This window comes from Leucopleurus acutus, assembly GCF_964270905.1.
Source record: "Leucopleurus acutus genome assembly, chromosome: 14".
In the NCBI taxonomy this organism is placed as follows: Eukaryota; Metazoa; Chordata; class Mammalia; order Artiodactyla; family Delphinidae; genus Leucopleurus; species Leucopleurus acutus.
In genome coordinates this window covers 25,039,823-25,059,585 of record NC_139156.1, presented here as the reverse complement: position 1 = coordinate 25,059,585, position 19,763 = coordinate 25,039,823, and the positions used below count along the sequence as shown (strand labels likewise).

The 19,763-nt window shown below is 51.1% G+C and overlaps 1 protein-coding gene across 4 annotated transcripts in view; it reads right to left on the bottom strand.

Moving 5' to 3' along the window:
* The window catches only part of SH3PXD2A (SH3 and PX domains 2A), a gene marked incomplete at both ends in the record, with an annotated part of 233,145 nt that overhangs the window by 125,805 nt on the left and 87,577 nt on the right, over positions 1 to 19,763 (bottom strand). For all 4 annotated transcript variants that reach the window (XM_082855014.1, XM_082855016.1, XM_082855015.1 and 1 more), the window contains one exon: positions 19,503 to 19,578. In XM_082855014.1, coding sequence (XP_082711140.1) covers positions 19,503 to 19,578 — 76 coding nt within the window. The remainder of the gene's footprint in view (positions 1 to 19,502; positions 19,579 to 19,763) is intronic.

Below are 19,763 nucleotides of genomic sequence, written 5' to 3'. Positions count from 1 at the left end.
TTCACTGCACAGATTTTAAGTGGGGGTGGTTCCCTGAAGCTCCGTAACTATCTTACTCTCACGACATTTTGTGCTGGTATGGATGTGAAATCTCTAGACTGACTGTGTGATATCTATTGCAGAGAGGGGACACTAACACATTTATTGATTTTAGTGATATTTACCTTTATTTTCTTTTATTTAAAAATACGTGCTTTATCATTTGATTCAAGTGGCAGCAAATTTAAATGCATAGTGAATGCAGATCCCTGGAATGAGGACCCTTTTTTTTGTGAAATGTGAACACATGTTCGATTTGTTAACTGTCATTAATTAGACAAGGAACAAATGGTTACCTACAAGGTTAGCTGTGGGAAGAACAGTGGAAACAGAGGCAAAGCCCCTGAATTTGCTGACTTGTTCTCCCTTGTGCTGGAGAATGCCCAGGGTTGGTCTCATCCCTGACATAGACTGGAGACATTTCATTAGCTATAAGATCTTACTTTAGGGCAGGCCAGGTCTTATGAATTGCCTGTAAGGTAGCGGCATCTAGGGATTTCCAATGATATCAATTCCGAGAAGGCTGTTGGCCATGATGGCACTGTGGGTTGGCGGGCAATGAAAGCTGCCCCAGTCTGACTCTGGGAGGGAGAGAACATCACAGTTGACCTCCAAGGTGGTCCTTAGCCTCAGGGAAGGAAGAGGCTTTGTATTAAATATAACAGTACTTAACGTGGCCACGCTGAGGACAAACGTCACTTGGGTACTATTGGGGCTCCTTAGGGCACCGGCTGTGGCCTCATTCAGAGCTGAGCTTGGACAGGGCTGAGCACACCCTGGAAGGTGCTTGGGAAACCCATGTAATACCTACTCTAATGGTGGGACAGGTGGCAAAGGCCGAGGGCACTGGCCTTCCCAACCGCCATCACGTTAGTCTGGTTTTACCTTTCAGCTGTGTTTTTCTTTTCTTGGTCTGGCAGGAAGGTTTAAAAAAAAATCGAAATCTAGGACTGTTGAGCTGCCAGAAGCAGGATCAGTGTGGGTTGTAGAGCTGAGAGGCCCCAGGTCTTTAAAGCCTCTGTGTCCTGGGCACTTTAAACTGCCTGAACGTCAGGCTTCTCATATGGCAAACGGGATCATAGGGCTGGGATGTGGATTAGAAACAGCACCTGAGACAAACACAGCACACAGTGCTGGGCACACGGGAGACAAGTGACACAAGATGCCTGCTGTTACAGAGAAGGGTGAGGACAAATCACTTGTTGTTTGGCCGTTGTCCATAAAGTTGTATGGTGACCTTGAATCTGTCTGATTTCCAATCCTTCCCCCATCCCCGCTCCTAGTCCATTTTCCACCCAGCAGCCCAAATATTTTTAAAATGAAGGCTTTCCTGGGACTTTCCTGGTGGTCCAATGGTTAGGACTCCGTGCTTTCACTGGCAGCGGCATGGGTTTGATCCCTGGTTGGGGAACTAAGTAAGATCCCACAAGTGGCGAGGTGTGGCCAAAAAAAAAAGAAAGAAAGAAAGAAACCTTTCCTTAAACCTTTCAGTGACTTCCCAGCACACGGAGAAGAAAACCGAAACTCCTTGCCGTGACCCAGCAGGATCTGACTCATGCCTCCCTCTCCATCTCATCTCATCAGGCCAGCACCAGGCGTGCTGGGCTTCAGTGAGCACCTTCCCACCTTGGGGCCTGCGTGCATGCCTCCCTCTCTACTGGGACACTGTTCCCGATGCCCTTTTCATGGCTAATGCCTTCCATCCTTTGGGTCACCTCATCGGGGAGGCCTTGGCGGACCACTATGCCTCCCTCTCCCAGGCCTTGATTGTTTCCCTCCCAGATTTCACTGTGATTTGTAATGACCTCTGTTTTTAGAAGATGTTGGGGGTAGGAGTTTATTTATTTATTTATTTTTGCTGTGTTGGGTCTTCGTTCCTGTGCGAGGGCTTTCTCTAGTTGTGGCAAGCGGGGGCCACTCTCCATCGCGGTGCGCGGGCCTCTCACTATCGTGGCCTCTCTCGTTGCGGAGCACAGGCTCCAGATGCACAGGCTCAGTAGTTGTGGCTCACGGGCCTAGTTGCTCCGCGGCACGTGGGATCCTCCCAGACCAGGGCTCGAACCCATGTCCCCTGCATTAGCAGGCAGATTCTCAACCACTGCGCCACAAGGGAAGCCCTTGTAATGACCTCTTTATATGAGATCTTATATCTTATATGATGTCTCCTTTACTACGATATCCTTAGGGCCCAGCATAAGGACTGGAAGGCCATGGCCCCTGTTTGACATCTGCTGAATGGATAAGTGTGAGTGCGTGTGTTGACACACCCTTGCTCCAGACTGTCTTATTTTCACACATGCGTATCCCTGAGGGAACTACACAAACGTGGCTCGCCACGCAAACGCTGGGGCCTGCTGCACCAGACCAGGGCTGCATCGGGGATGGACTCACCCTCCAGGACCCAGACAGAGCGGGGCCAGAGAGTGGTTTACTCAGAGTCCAGCGTCAGGGCCAGGCTGTCCCCACTCCGTGTGGGGTGTGGTGGGCGTGGTGAGCAGTGGCTCAGCCCCATCCCTGTGGGAGCCTGGGAATAAAGGGCCCTATTCAGCCCTTGCAGCCTCAGCTCCTCCCCACCAGGGGAGGCTGCCCTCAGGAAAGGGGACGGTGGGACGCTGGGCAGTGCTTCCCGCCAGGCTCTTCCTGGGCCATGGACCACAGCAGGGATGGATGATCTGTGGGGGAGGGGCAGCCAAGGGTACAGGGTCTCCGGGGCTCGAAGAGACACAACAGAAAGGCCCAGCCAGAGGAGGAGGCTCTGAGGCAGGCAGGGGCAGTCCTGGTTCAGGGCGTGATGCTGAAAGGCCCAGTTCACCGTAGATGCTCTGAAGCAGAGGAAAATCCCCAGGATGCAGAAGCCCATTGGAAAACTGCCCCATACCACAGGCCTGGCCACGCCAGCCAGAGGGGCGCTTGCCTGGCTCTCTCGGGGTAGACACTGTTCCCCAAAGCCTGCTTCTCTTGAGCTTTGGCTCTGTTGGTAGAACTGAGCCCAGACAATCAACTCTCTTCAGCAACTTCCTACCAGTATTATCCATGATTCCACCCGCTCCTGCAAGGGAGGTGAGAATGATATAAATGATAGATCACATTCATTGAGTACTTGGTGTGTGCAAGCACTGTGCTATGTATTGATACTTTATATTTTTATTCTGTTATTTGATCTTCACAACAACTTATGACATGGGTACCTGGGTACTGTTGTTACTCCCATTTTACAGATAGGTAAACTGAAGGTCAGAAAAGTTGAGCGACCTGCCCAAGGTCACACAGCCAGTAAGTGGTAGAGCGGAGACTGGATGTGCCATGTTCTCTGTCTCTGGCCGTCTGAAAGTGCCTGGCCTCTTAATTCTTTCACTATGTTCCTTTCTTTGTGTGGACCTTTCCACAGGCGGTACATCTCAACCCTCCCCCCACCCCATAAACAAGGTCAGCATGCATCCTTCACTCACTCGCTAATCATTCAGCTCTCCCCAGTGCCTGTGCTGAATTGGGGGCTGAGATGTGATGGTGAACAGTACAGACATGGCCCCTGCCCTCAAGAGGACACGGTCTGGGTTGGCACTGTGCTGCGGTGTGATCGGTTACGATGGGGACACACAGGAGGGAGACAGGCCTGAAAAGTGGTAGGAATGAGCCAGGCTAAGGGAAGGGGAAAGAATGTTCCAGGAGGAGGGAAGAGACTGAGCGAAGGTCCAGAGATAAAAGAAGCCAGCTAGAGTAAGGTCAATGTGGCTGGAGGGGTGTGTGTGTGTGTGTGTGTGTATAAGTGTGTTGGGAAGTTATGAGGTGCTCGAACAGACAGTGGGTAACGGGGGTTCAATCACATGGACCACACAGCATAACAGAACCATTAACATTATACATTTCAGAAACACACGTTCCTGAACCTTCAACGCCAAGGACCACAGTTTTTACCTGGGGAGACACAGGCACCTTCAGACCCTTCTGAAGCCCTTCTCTCTCAAGTTTGAAGCCCAAGCGGGGCACACTTGGTCCTGGTCACTGGTCAGGAACGCACAGCACAAGCTCAAAACTGTGTTCTCACCAGTGTCTACACCTACCACAATCCAAATGGATCCCGGGGGTAAAACCAGGAGACCCGGAGGTCATTGCGTCCAGCCCCCTCACTTTCTGAGGTCGAGGCTGAGCTCAGAGAGGACCATATATTGCTCAACTTTGCACAGCAAGTTAGCAGCCAGGATGGGACTCAGCAGGTCTTGGGCTGGCAGCCTGGTTCTGAGGTGGACTTTGAAGCTTCTGCACTTACAAGTCACACTCCCCAGGGTCCCCAACTCAGCTGTTTTTCTTACTTCCAATTTCTACCCCAATCCTAACCCAACAAGAGCTGCCACCACTGACACTGTCTCACAGAACTGAGGACCCAAAGGAGCCTGTGGTCGTCTGCCTCCAAGGTGGTCCTTGGTGACTCTGGCCTCCGGCTCCTCACGCCTTATAGTTCCCTCCCACGCTGGACAGGGCTGACCTGGGGAGCCAGTAGGATATTTTAGAAATGATGGTGTGCCTTCCAAGACTAGGTTAGAAAAGATATCGCAGCTTCCTTCTTGATCTTCCTCTGGGGTCACTCACACTGTGGAAAGCCAGCTGCTGAGTTGTAAGGACACTTAAGCAGCCCTATGGAGAGGCCCACTTAGGAAGGAACTGAGGCCTCCTGCCAACAACCAGCACCAATCTGCAAGCCACTAAGTGAGCCATCTTGCCAGTGGACCCTCCAGCCCCAGTCGTCTTTAGATGACATTGACTACAATGTCACAAGAGATCCCAGCTCAAAACCATGCACCTAAGCTATTCCTGAATTCCCGGCCCAAAGAAACTGTGTGAGATAATAAACATTTACTGTTGTTTTAAGCTGCTAAATTGTGGGGGGCGGGGCAGCAATAGGTGACTGACAGGGCCCAGCAGAGCTCTTGAGAAAATGAGGGCCTCTGGGTTACCTGAATCAGAGATATGTGGGGTATTGACTACAAATGCAGATTCCTAGGATTTACCCAGACCCCCTGAATTAGATAGAAGGGTGAGAGTCTGCATTTTATTTATTTGTTTGTTTGTTTATTTATTTTTGACTGTGTTGGGTCTTCGTTTCTGTGCGAGGGCTTTCTCTAGTTGCGGCCAGCGGGGGCCACTCTTCATTGTGGCGCGCGGGCCCCTCACTATCGCGGCCTCTCTTGTTGCAGAGTACAGTTTCCAGACACGCAGGCTCAGTAGTTGTGGCTCACGGGCCTAGTTGCTCTGCGGCATGTGGGATCTTCCCGGACCTAGTTGCTCTGCGGCATGTGGGATCTTCCCGGACCAGGGCTCGAACCCACATCCCCTGCATTGGCAGGCAGACCCTAAACCACTGCACCACCAGGGAAGCTCAGTCTGCATTTTTAATAAAGTCCCCCCAAGTGAATCTCATGTACCTTTTAGGCTTAGAAGTACTGAGCAAATCTAACTTACTTTACAGATCTAAAGAGGCTCAGGGAGCTGGTGGTTTGAGCCTTATCACACATCCAAGCTGAGGCGGCCGGGGCCTAGAATTACTACCTGATTTCTGGTTCATTGCTCTTTCTACTTATTTCCTCCTTTGTCCATTTCAGTTTGCTTTTTTGAGAAGCGTAGGCTTTGTTTTCTTTCTTTTGATTTATGTTAAAAACATGCACAAAGCAAAATGCTATATAATCGAGCGTTTGTCTGCTGAAGAGCTTGCTTTGCCTGGGAAGAACTTTTCAGCACCGCCCAAAATGTGGGCCTAATGCTAAAAGGAGTAGGGGTACTAGGTCATGCAGAGGGGCTGGTGCTGCTATAGAACACTGTGCCAGAAAAGGCACCTTTGGGACTTCCCTGGTGGTGCAGTGGTTAAGAATCCGCCTGTCGCTGCAGGGGACACGGGTTCCATGCCTGGTCCGGGAAGATACCACATGCCGCAGAGCAACTAAGCCCATGCACCACAACTACTGAGCCTGCGCTCTAGAGCCCGTGAGCCACAACTAGCCACAACCACAACTACGCGCCTAAAGCCCGTGCTCCGCAACAAGAGAAGCCACCGCAATGAGAAGCACGCGCACCGCAACGAAGAGTAGCCCCCGCTCGCTGCAACTAGAGAAAGCCTGCGTGCAGCAACAAAGACCCAATACAGCCAAAAATAAATAAATAAATAAAATAAGTTTATAAAAAAAGAAAAGGCACCTATTCTACTTACCTAGATGCCTCAGCTCCAGGCTTTTCTCCCAGGCAAACAAAACTCAGCGTGTACAGGGCAGAGACAATGAACAAAGACATGATGGGAGTCTACCTTAAACCCTGCCAAACTGTCACCCCAGTGGGTGCGAATGATAATCCCACTTTCATTTGCATAGCACTTTGGTGCTTAGAAAGAACTCGTGCACAATCTTATTGAATTACCTTTGCAGATGGCAACATAGGTAGCTCTGAGACACATTTAGGCATTCACTTGGCACATTTGTTGAACAGCTACTATGTGCCAGGTAACACACTAGGCACAGGGGATATATGGATTTGTTTCTTTACTTAAACACTTATATATGTTTACTATGAGCCAGGCACTGGTTTAAGCACTTTACAAATCTTAACTCACTTAATCCTCACAACCGCCCAACAAAGCAGGTATCATTCTTCTTCCCATTCAACAAGGGCACTGAAGCACCAGAGAGCTTAAGTAACTTTCCCGAGACCAAACAGCTAGTAAGGGGCAATATGGGGATTGGAACCGAGGCAATCTGGCCCTAGACTCCACTCTCTTAACCAAGATAAAATAAGACATGGTTCCCGCTCTTCAAAAACTCCGGTTTTCAAAATCTCCATGACCACAGAAGAAGAAACTGAATCTCAGAGCTATCTTCTGACTCTCCCCAAGTCACATACTCCTGGGACTAAAGGCAGTGTTACTTTGCTTCATTGAATGCGTCTGTTCACAAAAAAAAATTTAGCAGAAGATGGGTGCCAGGGCGGTGAATGTGGGCATTTCTAGAGCCCAGAAAGAGAGAGGAGGCCCCAGCAGTAGTCTGAAGTATCCCGAGACACCAAAGCAGACGAACAAGGCCTGTTCACTGCCCAGGCCATTGTGATTTGTGACCGTCTACTGCCAGGCAGTACTCATGCCTCCAGATACTTGGGGGCAGTGTTATTTATAGGTCACACTTCTATTTATATCTTCATTGAATTCCTGCTCACCCTAGCTAGATCCCCCCCCCCCCCCCCCCACCGCCCTCAGAACCTAGAGAGGAGAGGATAAGAACTCTTTTTTACCAAGTGTGTCAGGGCAAAGGTGAAGGTCAAAGCCTTGGCTGTGTGTGCGGCCTTTCAGCAGGAGCCCTTCACAGGGAAGCGTTCAAGACAAGGGGGCTTTCTACACTTTCCAAAGGAAATGGGGGTTGGGGGAGGACACAAAGCTGGCCTTATACAGAGGCAGCCACATTCTGCCAACACGGTGGGATTTGAGGTGGGCCTAGAAGACCTCTTTTCCCCTAAAATGTTTTCCCTTTTGCATATTTCATCATTAGGCATTTATTCCTTTGGTCTTAATAGTATTATATGACAAAATGTTGGGACTGTGTGTGAGAAAACCTAGACAGTATCAAGTCCAATCCTTGTGTTTCACAGGTGGGGCAACTCAGGCTTGCTGAGGGGCTAGGACCTGTCCTCATGGGGGGATCTGAATGAATAAGACATGGTTCCTGCTCTTCAAAACTCCAGTTTTCAGAGTCCCTATGATCAGGGAGGAAGAAACTGAAGCTCAGAGGTATTTTCTGACTTTCCCCAAGTCACAGGCTGCTGGGACTAAAGCCAGGTCTGATTCCTTTCTGAATAAATGGAAATCTATTACCATACACAGGAGACCATCCCAATGTTGGAAGAGCTGTCGGGCACAGCAAAAGAAACTGGGGACAGTAAAGCAGGCTCAGAATTCCTCGCTCACCTGCCCTTTACGAACAAGTAAAACCACATGATGTTCCCTAAGGTTCTGTCTGGTGCCCCAAATGAAAACTTCCTGGTTTTAGGGTCACACAGAGAAATAAAGGTAAAGTGGGACTTCTTTCTTATTTTTAGTCCCTTGTTGTGGTTTAGGAAACAGTATCTGTGATGATTGTCACTGCATGGTTAGTTTAGAAATTTGTGTTTACAAAGCCAGCTGGCAAGTCATTCCTTTTGGGCACTATGCCTGCAATTCCAGCATCTAACACGAGGTGGCTGGTTAAGTGAAAGGCAACTGAGAAAATATTGTCATCTAGATAAGACCTTTACTGTCAGAACATGACACTTCAGTAAAAGGACAACATTGACCAACCTCTAATTGACATAGTAAAAAAACCATAACATGAAACTTGAAACAAAGTTTAAAGAAATGCAAACACTCTGGTGCAGGTGGCATACCCCTGCTAGCCTGAGTCTTCATCTATAAAGTGTGGTTGCTGACATTAAAAGAGATTACTATAAGCACATGAAACCCTTTTCACAATATCTGGCTAAAGTATGTACTTAATAAATGCAGCTATAATCCTTAAGTAGAAATCTTCTTTCATTTATAACTGTTTAATCTGTTAAAAGTTCCAAGCCTCACACACAGTTTCTCAGGAAGCTGTTTTCAACTTTTCCCCTGTAGCCAATTTAACAATAAGGTATCTCCGGACCACTCAGCTCATGTGTGAACTCTTTTTCTAAAGCAAGTCTTTCTATTGAAAGAGAAGGGCTCTGCCAACACAGGTCCTACTTAAGGCATCTTCACCAATTACCAGCTATTAAAGTTGGTAATAATCTGGTAAAGTTACCACATCAGAAACAAGAAGCTGAGAAGTAAAAAAAACTTGCCAATCAGAGAAGGCACCAAATTACCAGTCACTGGCTCGTCTCAACTCTCTTCCTTTGGCTTGTTTTGAAACTTAGGTCTGCAATAATTGTTTTATACAGAAGAGCAAAAGATACTACTTGAAAATCGCAGTTTATTTTTTTGTCTTTACCTTTTTGCTGGAGACTCCTTAAAAGAGACCCAAGGCTTTTCCCCTCCTAACAGTACAACACAACTGGACACACAGAGTTTAGACACACTCGTGCCATGTTAACTGCAAAACCAGCAGCGGTTCCTAGACCAGTTTCTCTCATCTCCAGACTTTTGAAACAACAACCTTAGCAATCACCTTGGTCCCAAACTTCATTCTGTCTTGGAAGGGAGGGGAGAGTGTTCTGACTTACAGCTGACGATGGAGTGTGGCTGGGGCCTGCGCATCCTCCTGGTTAGGCGGTGATGGGGGATAGAGGGCTGTCCTGTGACTTACACCCCTCCCACACAAAACAGGCAGGCAAGTCAGGTGTGTGTAGGGATGTGAGACCAAGGAACCGGCCCTCACAGGTTACCTGTGGGAAGCCTCGTCTCCCATGCACCTCTGCTTTAGGTCAGAAATTGACTTACCGACGCAGGTTCAGTGGTTTATATTATGTGAATGGCCTGAATGTAATCAAACAATCAGGAAGTGCTGAACGCAATCAGCCAGCCTACTGAAGGGCTTCAATGGACCTTAAAACGGTGCTTCTCAAGCTTTCCTGCACGTACCAATCACCTGTGCGTGTCATTAAAATGCAGACTGTAACTTAGCGGGTCCGAGGTGGGGGCCAAGACACTGTATTTCTAACAAGCTCTCAGACGATGCTCGTGCTGCTGATCTGTGAGCTACATTTTGAGCAGCAGACCTTGAAATGCACAAGACTGCCTGCAAGGCCTCACTCTTGGAAAGGAGCCCAGAGAGACAGCTCACCCTTTTGTGTGGAGCCCTGCACTAAGATTCACCAGATCACCATCAAGTATTGAGCGCTTGCTGTGTGCTTCACAGATAACATTTCATCTGATGCTCTCAACAGCCCTGGGGGTATTGCACAGATGAGGGTCACGATGGACGTGCAGAGGTGCTGAGTAAGGCTGGCCTTGGGTCACACCGCTAGGCTATTGAGAGGCTGAGGTGGGATCAAACTCTAAGGCCTCCAGTGTTGAAATGCAACACTTAACTGCCTTTGTCATGGAAAAAGTAGAGTTTCAGACAATTAGCACCCAGGTGTGAACCCAGAGGTGTTTGAGCCCAAAGCCAGCGTTTGGAACCACCATGCTCTGGGGCTGGTAGAGCTGAGTCACACAGCTTCCTTCGGCAATGCAGCTTTAGAAATTCTCCCTGAGATCTGCCCCGCTTGTTCTCACTAAGGGGAAATCCAGCCCTTGGGCTCTGGCCTGTGGGGAAACAGAAGCGTAGCCCTTTTCCCTGACTCCCTGCCCCTGAAGGGTAGAGAGGGGCCAGTGCTGCCAGCCCTGCCTTCCGAAGGTGCATTCAGGTGAACAGACTCCACCTTCAGCCCGTGCCAGTCCCTCAGGCCCACTGTGGTCTGCAGGCCAGTGGCCTGGCAGCCTGGGGCCTCCTCGGTGGATGTCAGTTCTTGGAGCTGTGGAGGTGAGGGGGGAGGAGGTGTTTTCAGGTGTTTTCACAGCAACTGTACTGCTCGAAGCCAGGCGGCCTCTGGATGAATGGTGCATCAGTTCATATGGGCCTGGGGCATCTCCAAGAGTCAGCTCAGTTCCCGCCAGGGAAGAGCTCTGGCTTGGGGCTCTGTCCTTGGGCTGGGTCCAGTTGGGGTGACCTTGGAGAGCAGTGGAGCGGTCAGGCCAGGGACACTGTGGAGATTTGCCACCAGCACCTCTTACCTCCTAAGAAGGGGGGGCCCCGAGCTCCCTCTCAATGGACCTCAGTGTTCTTCCTGCACCACCACTACCCCTGCCACCCCTCCTACCCCCCTGGACCCAGAAGCCAGAGCGCCTAGTGCCCGGAGTCTCCTGGGGAGAGAGGCTGGTGGCGGGACTCCCCACCACAAAGCATCTTTCATATGTGCCAAAGGCTTCAGCACCTCAGGGAGGAGGGAGGAAGTTTCCTTTCACCCCCAGGGCGAAGTCCAAGGCTGGAGTTAGGGGAAAGGTCCTGGGAAAACTGGGTCCGCATCTCGGGCAGGGCTGCCCCCCACAGAACCTGGGCATTGTCATTCTCAACCCCTCCCTCACCCCCAGCTCCAATCCATCAGTGAGGCCTCCTGGCTGTTCCTCTAAAATACATCTCAGATCTAGTTCCCTCCACACCATTGCCCAGCCCGGGTCAAGCCACCCTCCTCTCTTGTCATGCCCTGTCCAGCCTCCATGGGGCTCCCTACCCCAGGCTTGCTCCCTTTCCCTTCCAGTGTATCCCACAAGCTCAGCTGAGGGATCCTTTAGAAACAGAAATCCGATCACGGGGCCTCGGCCTGAAACCTTCAGAAACCTCTCGCCACGCCTAGGATGAATCCTCACCCCTCAGCTTGGCCCGTGACAATGGCACGGCCTGGTCCTGTGTGGCAGCCATGCTGGAAGCTCACACAGCCTCATCGACCAGGCTTCTCAAGGTGCCCCCAGGGGCCCAGCCCCTGCTTCCTTCTCCCAGCTGCCCTCTTGCTGTCTCACCTCTATCACACCTGAGCTCAGGTAACTGACCTGACAGTAATCCACACCTGAGTGTGAATTTACTGACAGTGCCACTCCTGGGGCACACCTGAGTGCCCGCGAAGCAGGAGTGAAAGGACTTGACCCTGAAAAAGGATGTTTGGGCATCAGGTAAGCAAACAACTTATTTCCAGGGGACAGAGCATAGGGGAGATCAGGAATGTCACAGAGACTCGAAATCACTGGCCTCTGGTGACTTTGCCAATGTGCAAGAAGATCCCTGGTTGCTCTATGGAACTCTAGTTTAACGTATGCAATGCCGTGCCACAGTGATTAGCAAGAGTTACGCTGGAATCCAGCATCCTGGCTCCCCATCCAGGGCACATTTTTCTGCACATTAAATTAGGCAGATTGACTGAGACCATGAAAAGAACACATTTCTGCTTAGATCAGAGGCTTCTTGTGGAAGATACCCCAGGATACACTTCATTCGGGGCTGAGGGTTTGGGGTGGGCGTGCAGGAAGCTGATTCCCTTCTAGAATTATCTCTGGACAATGAAGGCACATAGCATGTGGTCACGAAGTGACCTGACTCTTTCCCTGGTCTTGAACTCGGGGGATGACACGGGGGAAGGACTAGGGGGCCTGATCCACACTGACTTTCAAAAGTAAAAGGGGCCCTTGAGTGGCCGCCTCCAGCAAAGCTCCTTCTTCCCAGCGAGACCCGGCAGCTCTGGAGCCGAGAGCTGCAAAGCTCGTGACCCTGCTCTGCTACCACGGCGTCGGGTCCAGGGGCGCTCAGCTTCCTCCCATCTTTCAGCCCCAATCAACCATCTGGATCATCAGCCCTTCAGACAGAATCTTCCTGCAGCTTCGCAAGTTACCACAGGGAAGGAAGGGGCAGCAGGAAGTGCAGTCAGGGCTGAACTGTGGAGCAGCCTCAGCACAGAGAGGGCGGGCAGGCACAGGGCAGCGCAAAGGAAACCCACGTGCCCTGCAGCCGAGCCACCAGGCTTGCAGCACTGGCGTCTCTCCCTTTGCAGTTCACACAGCGCATTGTAGGCGTAACACGCTTGGACCACCGTCCCAGACCATGATTAACCCATTTGGCAGACGAGGAAACCGACCCCCGATGCCCATGACTGGGCTGAGTGGCACACCTTACACACGCGTGTGGAGCCGTCTCTTTGCCACAGAAGACATGCTTTGGAGTTCCATGGTTCCACAACTCCTGTCTGCCCGGCTCGCTGTGGCCACTCACCCCCTACACTCCCCACCTGCTTCACACACTTCTTGCTGTTCTTAAACGTCCATGCTCAGTCACACTTAGCTGGCTGGCTCCTCAGCCTGGCACCCCGAGCGCTGATCTGCCCACGCCTGGCTCAGTTCAGGTGTCACCTCTGTAAAGCGGCCTTTTTGGGCCACCTAATCTCAGATGCCCCAGCCACAAGACCTGGCTATTTTTCTTTCTGGCACTTAGCACTATTGGAAATTGCTTACTTGTTCGTGTGCTTCCTGACTCCCCCACTGGAAGGTGAACTTCCTGAGAAGAGTGGCCCAGATTACCTTGTTCTCAGCTACATCACCAGTGCCTACAGCTGGGCCTGGCGTGTAGTAGGTGCTCAATTAATACCCGCGGCAGGCACGAACACATGCAGCTCTCCCATGTAGCGTTCAGAACCGGATGCCAAGAACAGGCCCTGGGAACCACCCGCCCCAGATTACAGAGTGAGAGAATGATTTGGGGAGGTGGGGGCAGTAATTACAGCAAGAGAAGACCTAGCACTTCCAGAGGAGGTTACAGGCAAGTTGCCTTTAAAACAGCACACGGTACCTCTCAGGCCTATAATCTTGTTGATCTTTTGAAAACCCTGGCATTACCAGCAGACCCTATTTTTTCTCTTTCATCACGTAGGTAGGTTTGCCTTTTCTTGCCATCCCAGGTCATCAGTGGGGCTCAGAAACCTCTCAGGTCCTCTCCCTTGGGGACTGTAGCACCTGCCAGCATCTCTGAGCCACTGATTCCCTTATGGCCTCCCGGGCACTTTGGGGAGGGCTTTCTCAGGCCTGGTGGGGACAAGCAGAACTGCCTACAGCCCAGGGAGAGGGCCAGCTCTCCCCGACACCATGGACCAGCTCTAGCTAAAGACATCCCTCCCCCACTGCTTCCTTCTGTGCTGGAACAAACACCGGATCTGCTGCACAGGGCTCTGGGGGGCAGAGAGAGGAAGGACCTGGAGACCGTGCTTGCAATTCACCCAGCACCCTCCTGCGCTGGGGCTCCAGACTGACTCTCCACTAAGGGGCCGGTATGTAAACTGGTGAGCTGGTACCAAAGAACGAAGCATGCTTGCTTTCTAAAAATACACCCCTCTAAGCCTGTGAGGTCACGAGGCTGCCTGCAAGCTGGCTGCACCTCTTAGATTAAGGTGATAGGTTCACTTTTCTTCCTAAGCAATCTAGCTTCTCCGAGCCTCACCAACCCAGGAGTATGTATACCTGTGGGTGGGACTGACTGCTATTAGGCTGAAGGGGCTTTCTGGAAGCTCAGAGGCACAGTACCAGTCAGCACAGAGACACAGATGCCTTGCGAGTGGGAGGAGACCTCGCGCAGCCTTTGCCAAGTGAGTCCACCTCTTTCTGCTCCGCTGCCTGGCTTCTGAAGCCCTTTGGTCCCTGGTCGCAGTGGTTTGCTTTTTACATCAGCAGCTACACACTCTTCTTCACTCTGTAATGACCATTTCCTCCCAGGGAGCCTCCTTGGGCTGGCAAAGTCAAGATATACAGGAAATCTACTCCAATCCCAGGATGGGCGACAGGAGATGGATTTTCCACAACAGTCTTCTAAAACAAGGCAGAAAGTTCCATGTAAACAGTAGGCTGCCCTGAGAGGCTGCTGACCCCATCATGCTTGGCCCAGTGTCCTAAAGACTTCACTTCTGTCCACCTCTCCCAAAAGCAGGAGACCCCAAAAAGCACCAGATACACTTGTTGTAAGACAAGTCTCTCTGGCTCTCTTGCATTTCTGCATGTCTTGTCAACAAAGCACTCACCGCCTTTTGTCCTGAATTATCTTTTCAAAGGTGTTTGTATAGCAAACAGCTTTAGAAGACAGGGGCAGGGAGCCCTTGCTCTGGAGCAAACAGCAGGTTTGCATAGAGCCTTGGGAGACTGGGATAGTCTCTCTCCAGAGCAAAAGGGGTAGGTTTGCTTACCGCCCATTATAAAAGACGTGGGCTCCTGAAGATCTGGTTCCTCTCCTATAATGCAACCCTCTGCATGTGCAGGCATTGCTCTGGGCCCATGGGGTCATGCCCTATGGGACTTGGAGGCAATACTCATGTTTCTTGCTATGCCATCATGAAGTCTTTTGTCTTTGACCCAGGGGTCTCGTGTTTTCAGCTGGCATCCACGAAACTGGAGTAAGCTAACTTAACTGGCTTGCAAATAGTGTAAAATCTCAGATCTTTCCCAGTCGGTGGACTAGCTGTGCTCCCACTGGGGTCAACACCACTGCCCAATCTCTGAGCTCCGGGTCTGCCCTGTTTCCAGCAAACTCAGAAGAAGCCCCCAGTTATGAAAATATACATAAACCAAAAAAAGAATTACTTAAAAAAAAAGAATGCTCTACTATGCAAAAGGACTTCTCATGTACCTCTTTAAAAAAGAATAGCATTTAGGACACCTAAAAGATGACGTGATTTGTCCCAAAGAGCAAAATTTCATGGAAGTTTTCAGGAATAAGCCTTAATGTAAAACAAGCTTCACCCCTGCTTTTCTGTTGGAGGTGGGAATGCCAAGCGGTCAGGCCCGGGAGTGGAACTTCTCAGGGACTATGGTCAAACTACCGTCTCCTTCCTAAAGACCAGCTGGCATGCTTGCTTACTGGCCCTCTCTACCTCCTTACCAAAAAAATCAATTACTTGGGTCTGTAATTGTAGGTAACTGAGTTGTGCCAATATCAATTTCCTGGGTTTGATAAGGTATGGTTGTTACATAAGGTATCACCACTGGGGGAAGCTGGGCAATGGGTACACAGCTCAGTGGCTACATGATGGTGGAAAGTGATTTGACCTGGCTTTAAATTGGGAATAATGCCACCTACCCTGTACTTTGGTAGTGGAATTGGAGGGGAGGAATATAGAGTGCCTAGGAGTTTTGCAACATCCTATGAATCTATAATTATTTCAAAGTAAAGTTTAAAAAACGACTGTGACTTAAATCAAATAACCAATCTTTTTAGATTCATAATTAAATGAAGACAGTCAGGACTCTGTCAGATGAGCAAGCGTGTAAGCAGGCGAGCCTCAGATTCCCTCTCTTCTCTCAGCTCCTCTGCTTTCTCTGTCATTTCCACCAGCTAGACGTCCATGAGTTCCCAACCAGGAGCCTGCAGCCAGGTGAGCCAAAGCAAAGCTGCTGGCCTAACGCTCCGAAGACACCCCCAGACCCCACGCCCGGGCTGCAGAAATGCACATCACGTCCCGTCACCTCCAAAGCTAACACCGAGGCTCCTCTGGAGACAACAGGCGCTCTCCGCTTCCTCCCCTTCGGTTTCCCTTGCTCCGCAATTCCCGGCCAGGCAAAGTGCTGGCAGAGCTGTTCCTGAGGCTGGCTGCTAACCTCCCCGGGTTGCAGGAGCAAAGGCTGCTGGATTACCTCAGTGCCTTTGAGCTCTCTGAGGTTCTGCCAAAGTCACTGCTGCCAGGGCTTAGCCTGGGGGAACCAGCAGGTGCCTGCAGACAGCTCTCCAAAGGCAGGGAGGTGGAGACAGAGACTCAAGCTGGTGTCAGGTAATGCAGTGTACCTGTAGGTGCCCTGTCTGGATGCCCCCACCCCGCGCTCTGTGCGTGTCGGCTACTAAGGGCTCACAGCTGCCCCTTCTCCAGGGACACGCCCTCGGCCCTCAGGAGCACCTGCCCATATTTCACACTTCTGGGAGAGGGGGCTGCTCACAGATCATACTGCTATGGGGAGTATAAAAGTTGTCCCCTAAGACGGGACAACTCTGTGGTGCCGTCCGCCCTCCAGAGCTCCTCATGGGGTCAGGCTGAGGACAGACTACGCTGAACCCACATCTCGGCCCAGTGTCTTCCCCTTCCCTGTGTTGCTTCCCTCACTGCCCCAGGATGTTCACTGGAAAGCAGCCCTCAAAAGTCAACTTGCCTAAGAATCCTCGTCTCAGGCTCTGCTTTTCGGAACTCGACCTAAGACAGGCAACGTTCATCACTGCCCTTCTCTGAAACCCTCCCCCCCGGGGGAGCCCCTTTGATTCAGGGCTGTGGGATGGCTTGGGAACCCTCATGCCCGCTCAGCCCTTGCTTGCTTGGTTCTGCTTATATTGGGTTGTTTTTCTTCCATCTTTTTCCTTCTTGTCCAAGCTAAGGACTGAGTAAAGTATGAAAGGGTTTGGTATTTCCTAGTGGGTGAGGGGAAAGCCAGGAACAGGGCCTGGGAGTCTCAGGGTAGGATTCCAGATGGCCAGCGATGTCCATTCCGAAGTCTTGGAGAGCAAGTGAGCAAAAGGGAAGCTTTGGAGAGAGAGCCCCACTGAAGGAAGGGGAGAAACACAGAAAAGCAGGGGAAAAGGAAACCTCCTTTAGGATGGGACTGGAGGGGGGGCAGTCCTCTAGACAATATCACCCACTATGCACAGGTCACGTCTCTATGGGGGCAAGGTCCTGTGGCTTTTCCCAGGAGTTAGGGATGGCAGGGTGGGGCGGCACCTTCTTTATTAACACCTGCCATTTATTCAGCTTTTACTATGGAACAGGCACTGTGCACAGCACTTTACATGAACTCTCTTAATCCCCACCACAATTCTAGAAGAGGAGACTGAAGTTCAGAGAGGTCTCAATCCTGCCTCATGAAGCAGATATGTTTTCATTCTTATTTTCCAGATGAGAAAACTGAGGCACAGAGAAGGCAATACAATTGGTAACCAACAGAGTCAGAGTTTCCGGGGTGAAGCCATACAGTATGACTCGTGGGACTTTGGACTGTGGTAGCAGCAGGACATGAGCCTTGCACTTCACCCCACCCAACCCCACCCATCTTTCGAGGTCAGCTCCAGGTCCCCCTCACTCAGGAGGCTTTTGCTGCCTCGGGCTCACAATGAGCTCCTTCTCCATCAAAATTGGAACTTCACAGTGGTGGAGAAGGTCACATCTTGCCTTAAGAGCTTCTCTGATTAGGCAGTAGGTCTTGTCTCTCTCACTAGCCCAAGGGTTCCTTTAGATGAAGGAAACAAATCCAGATCTCCCTGGACTCTCCAGGCCACCACATTCCCCGGCCCTGGGCACTTATTCCTGGGCCTGGCACAGGCTGAGCCCCTCATAGACACCCACTGAGTGAATGATAGTGAGGCAGTCTCTCCCTGGAGCGCTGGCCACGAATGGGGGAAAAGCTGGTTCTTTTAGAGCGACAGGCAGCCTTCACACCCCGAGGCCGAGTCCACCCGGCACCAGGGCCGGGCACTGACATCCTTGGCTCTCGGACACTTGTGTCCACAGCATCCTAGCTGGGCTCCCGGGTCCTTGGTGGAGGACCACCTGGACTGTACTGGAGCAACATCTAAGGTCATTACAAACCTGCGTGTTGGTCGTTCCAAATTCCCTTGAGACTCAGCAGAAAGCCAGGCAGGGGTGCAAAAGTCCCCCACGTTAACTCCTAGGCCAGGAACAGAGAGGCAGTCCTCTGCCTCCATGGAAGGGGTCCGGGGCCGAGATTCCCTACACCCCCACTGACTCATTCTGGTCTTATCTGAACTGGAGGATTTAGAAGTTCTTTGTAGCTAAATTGATTCTCTCCAACTTTAGCATAAGAGTCGGAGGGCAGGCGGCAATGCCTTCTCTTGTCTTTCACTGTTTTTGAGGATGGGGGTGCACGAGGAGTACCTTCAGAGAAGAGCCACTCTCTGGGGGGGCTGCCCGTAGGTAGGTTTGCAAGTCAACAAGCAGGTATTAACCATGCGCTGGCTGCATGCCAGGGATTAATGGGATGCAGACCTGCTTCTCGCGATGGTCCCACTGATAGCTGATGTCCGGGGAGGTCCAGGCCCAGCAGGAATGGAGGGTGAAGACCACTGTGAGGGAGGGTCCCCTGGGAACCAGCCCAACTCACTAGCCTGGGGACAGGTAGGGGATGCGGAGACCCAGGAAGCAGCACCGCCCCCACGGGTCAGGGCAAAGAGCCCAGTTTGGAGCAGGAGACCAAGTTCACACCTCGGCTCTGCCACTTTTGTGGGCAGTTACTTAACATCTCTGAACCGCAACATCTTTATCCCTCAAGCAGAAAGCATAAGGCATGCCTCAGTGTGGAGATCTGTATACGATCACAAAGTAAAAAGCACTTTGTAAGCTATAAATTCCAACACCGATTGAAGACGTCACAGTAAGAGCAGGTTATGACACACCTGAGGAGATGCCCTCTAGATTCCACAACATAATCAATTGCCTTAAACATGTTCCAGAATGGTGTGATGGTTAATGGCCTTTATGACCAGACAGACCCGGCTTCAAATCCTAACTCTGCCAAGTCACAGGCCATGTTACCTAAGCTGTCAGAGCCTCAGCTGGATAATGGTGCCAGGAGGACTCGAGCAGGTTGAGAGGGGAAGTGTGCTTGATTTAAGGTTACCTGTGATTACAATGGTAGCCAGTGGAAAGAGTTCAGCCTGCAGCTTTTCATCCTTTCATAGGAGAACTTGATCTCTCCATGCTTTTTGTAAAAAGGAAACCAAAGTCCCAGAGCCTGAGAAACTCCTCCTACGCTACACAGCCCGGGGTGAGCAGAGGTGGCCCTGGAGTGGTGGGAGAGGCCCCTATGAAGATAATGGCCTTCAAAATCAGGGGCTTCCGATCCCCTGGGGGTTGGTAACACGCAGATTGCTAGGCCCACCTGGCCCAGAATTTCTGGTGTAGTAGTCAGCCTTTTCTTGGCCTACAGAATGTCCCTCTTCAGGGTGTCCCCCATCCCATTAGAGAGGCCATGAAAAGCTTACCTGGGAGGAAGGGGATGATTCTCTGCTTGGGGTCCTTCTGGCCACCTTCGATGGGAAACTTATCCAAAAGCTGCATCTGAGGAGCCAGACAGAGGAACAGGATTCAGACGACTGGAACGGTCCCTTCCCCACTCCGCTCCACTGCTCCAGGGCCCCACTGTCCTCACAGGGATGAGCAATGCCTCAAATCCCTCATTTCACAGACAATTAACAAACCACATGGGGCATGAGTGGGAGGATGCCAGAGCTCTCTACACATCA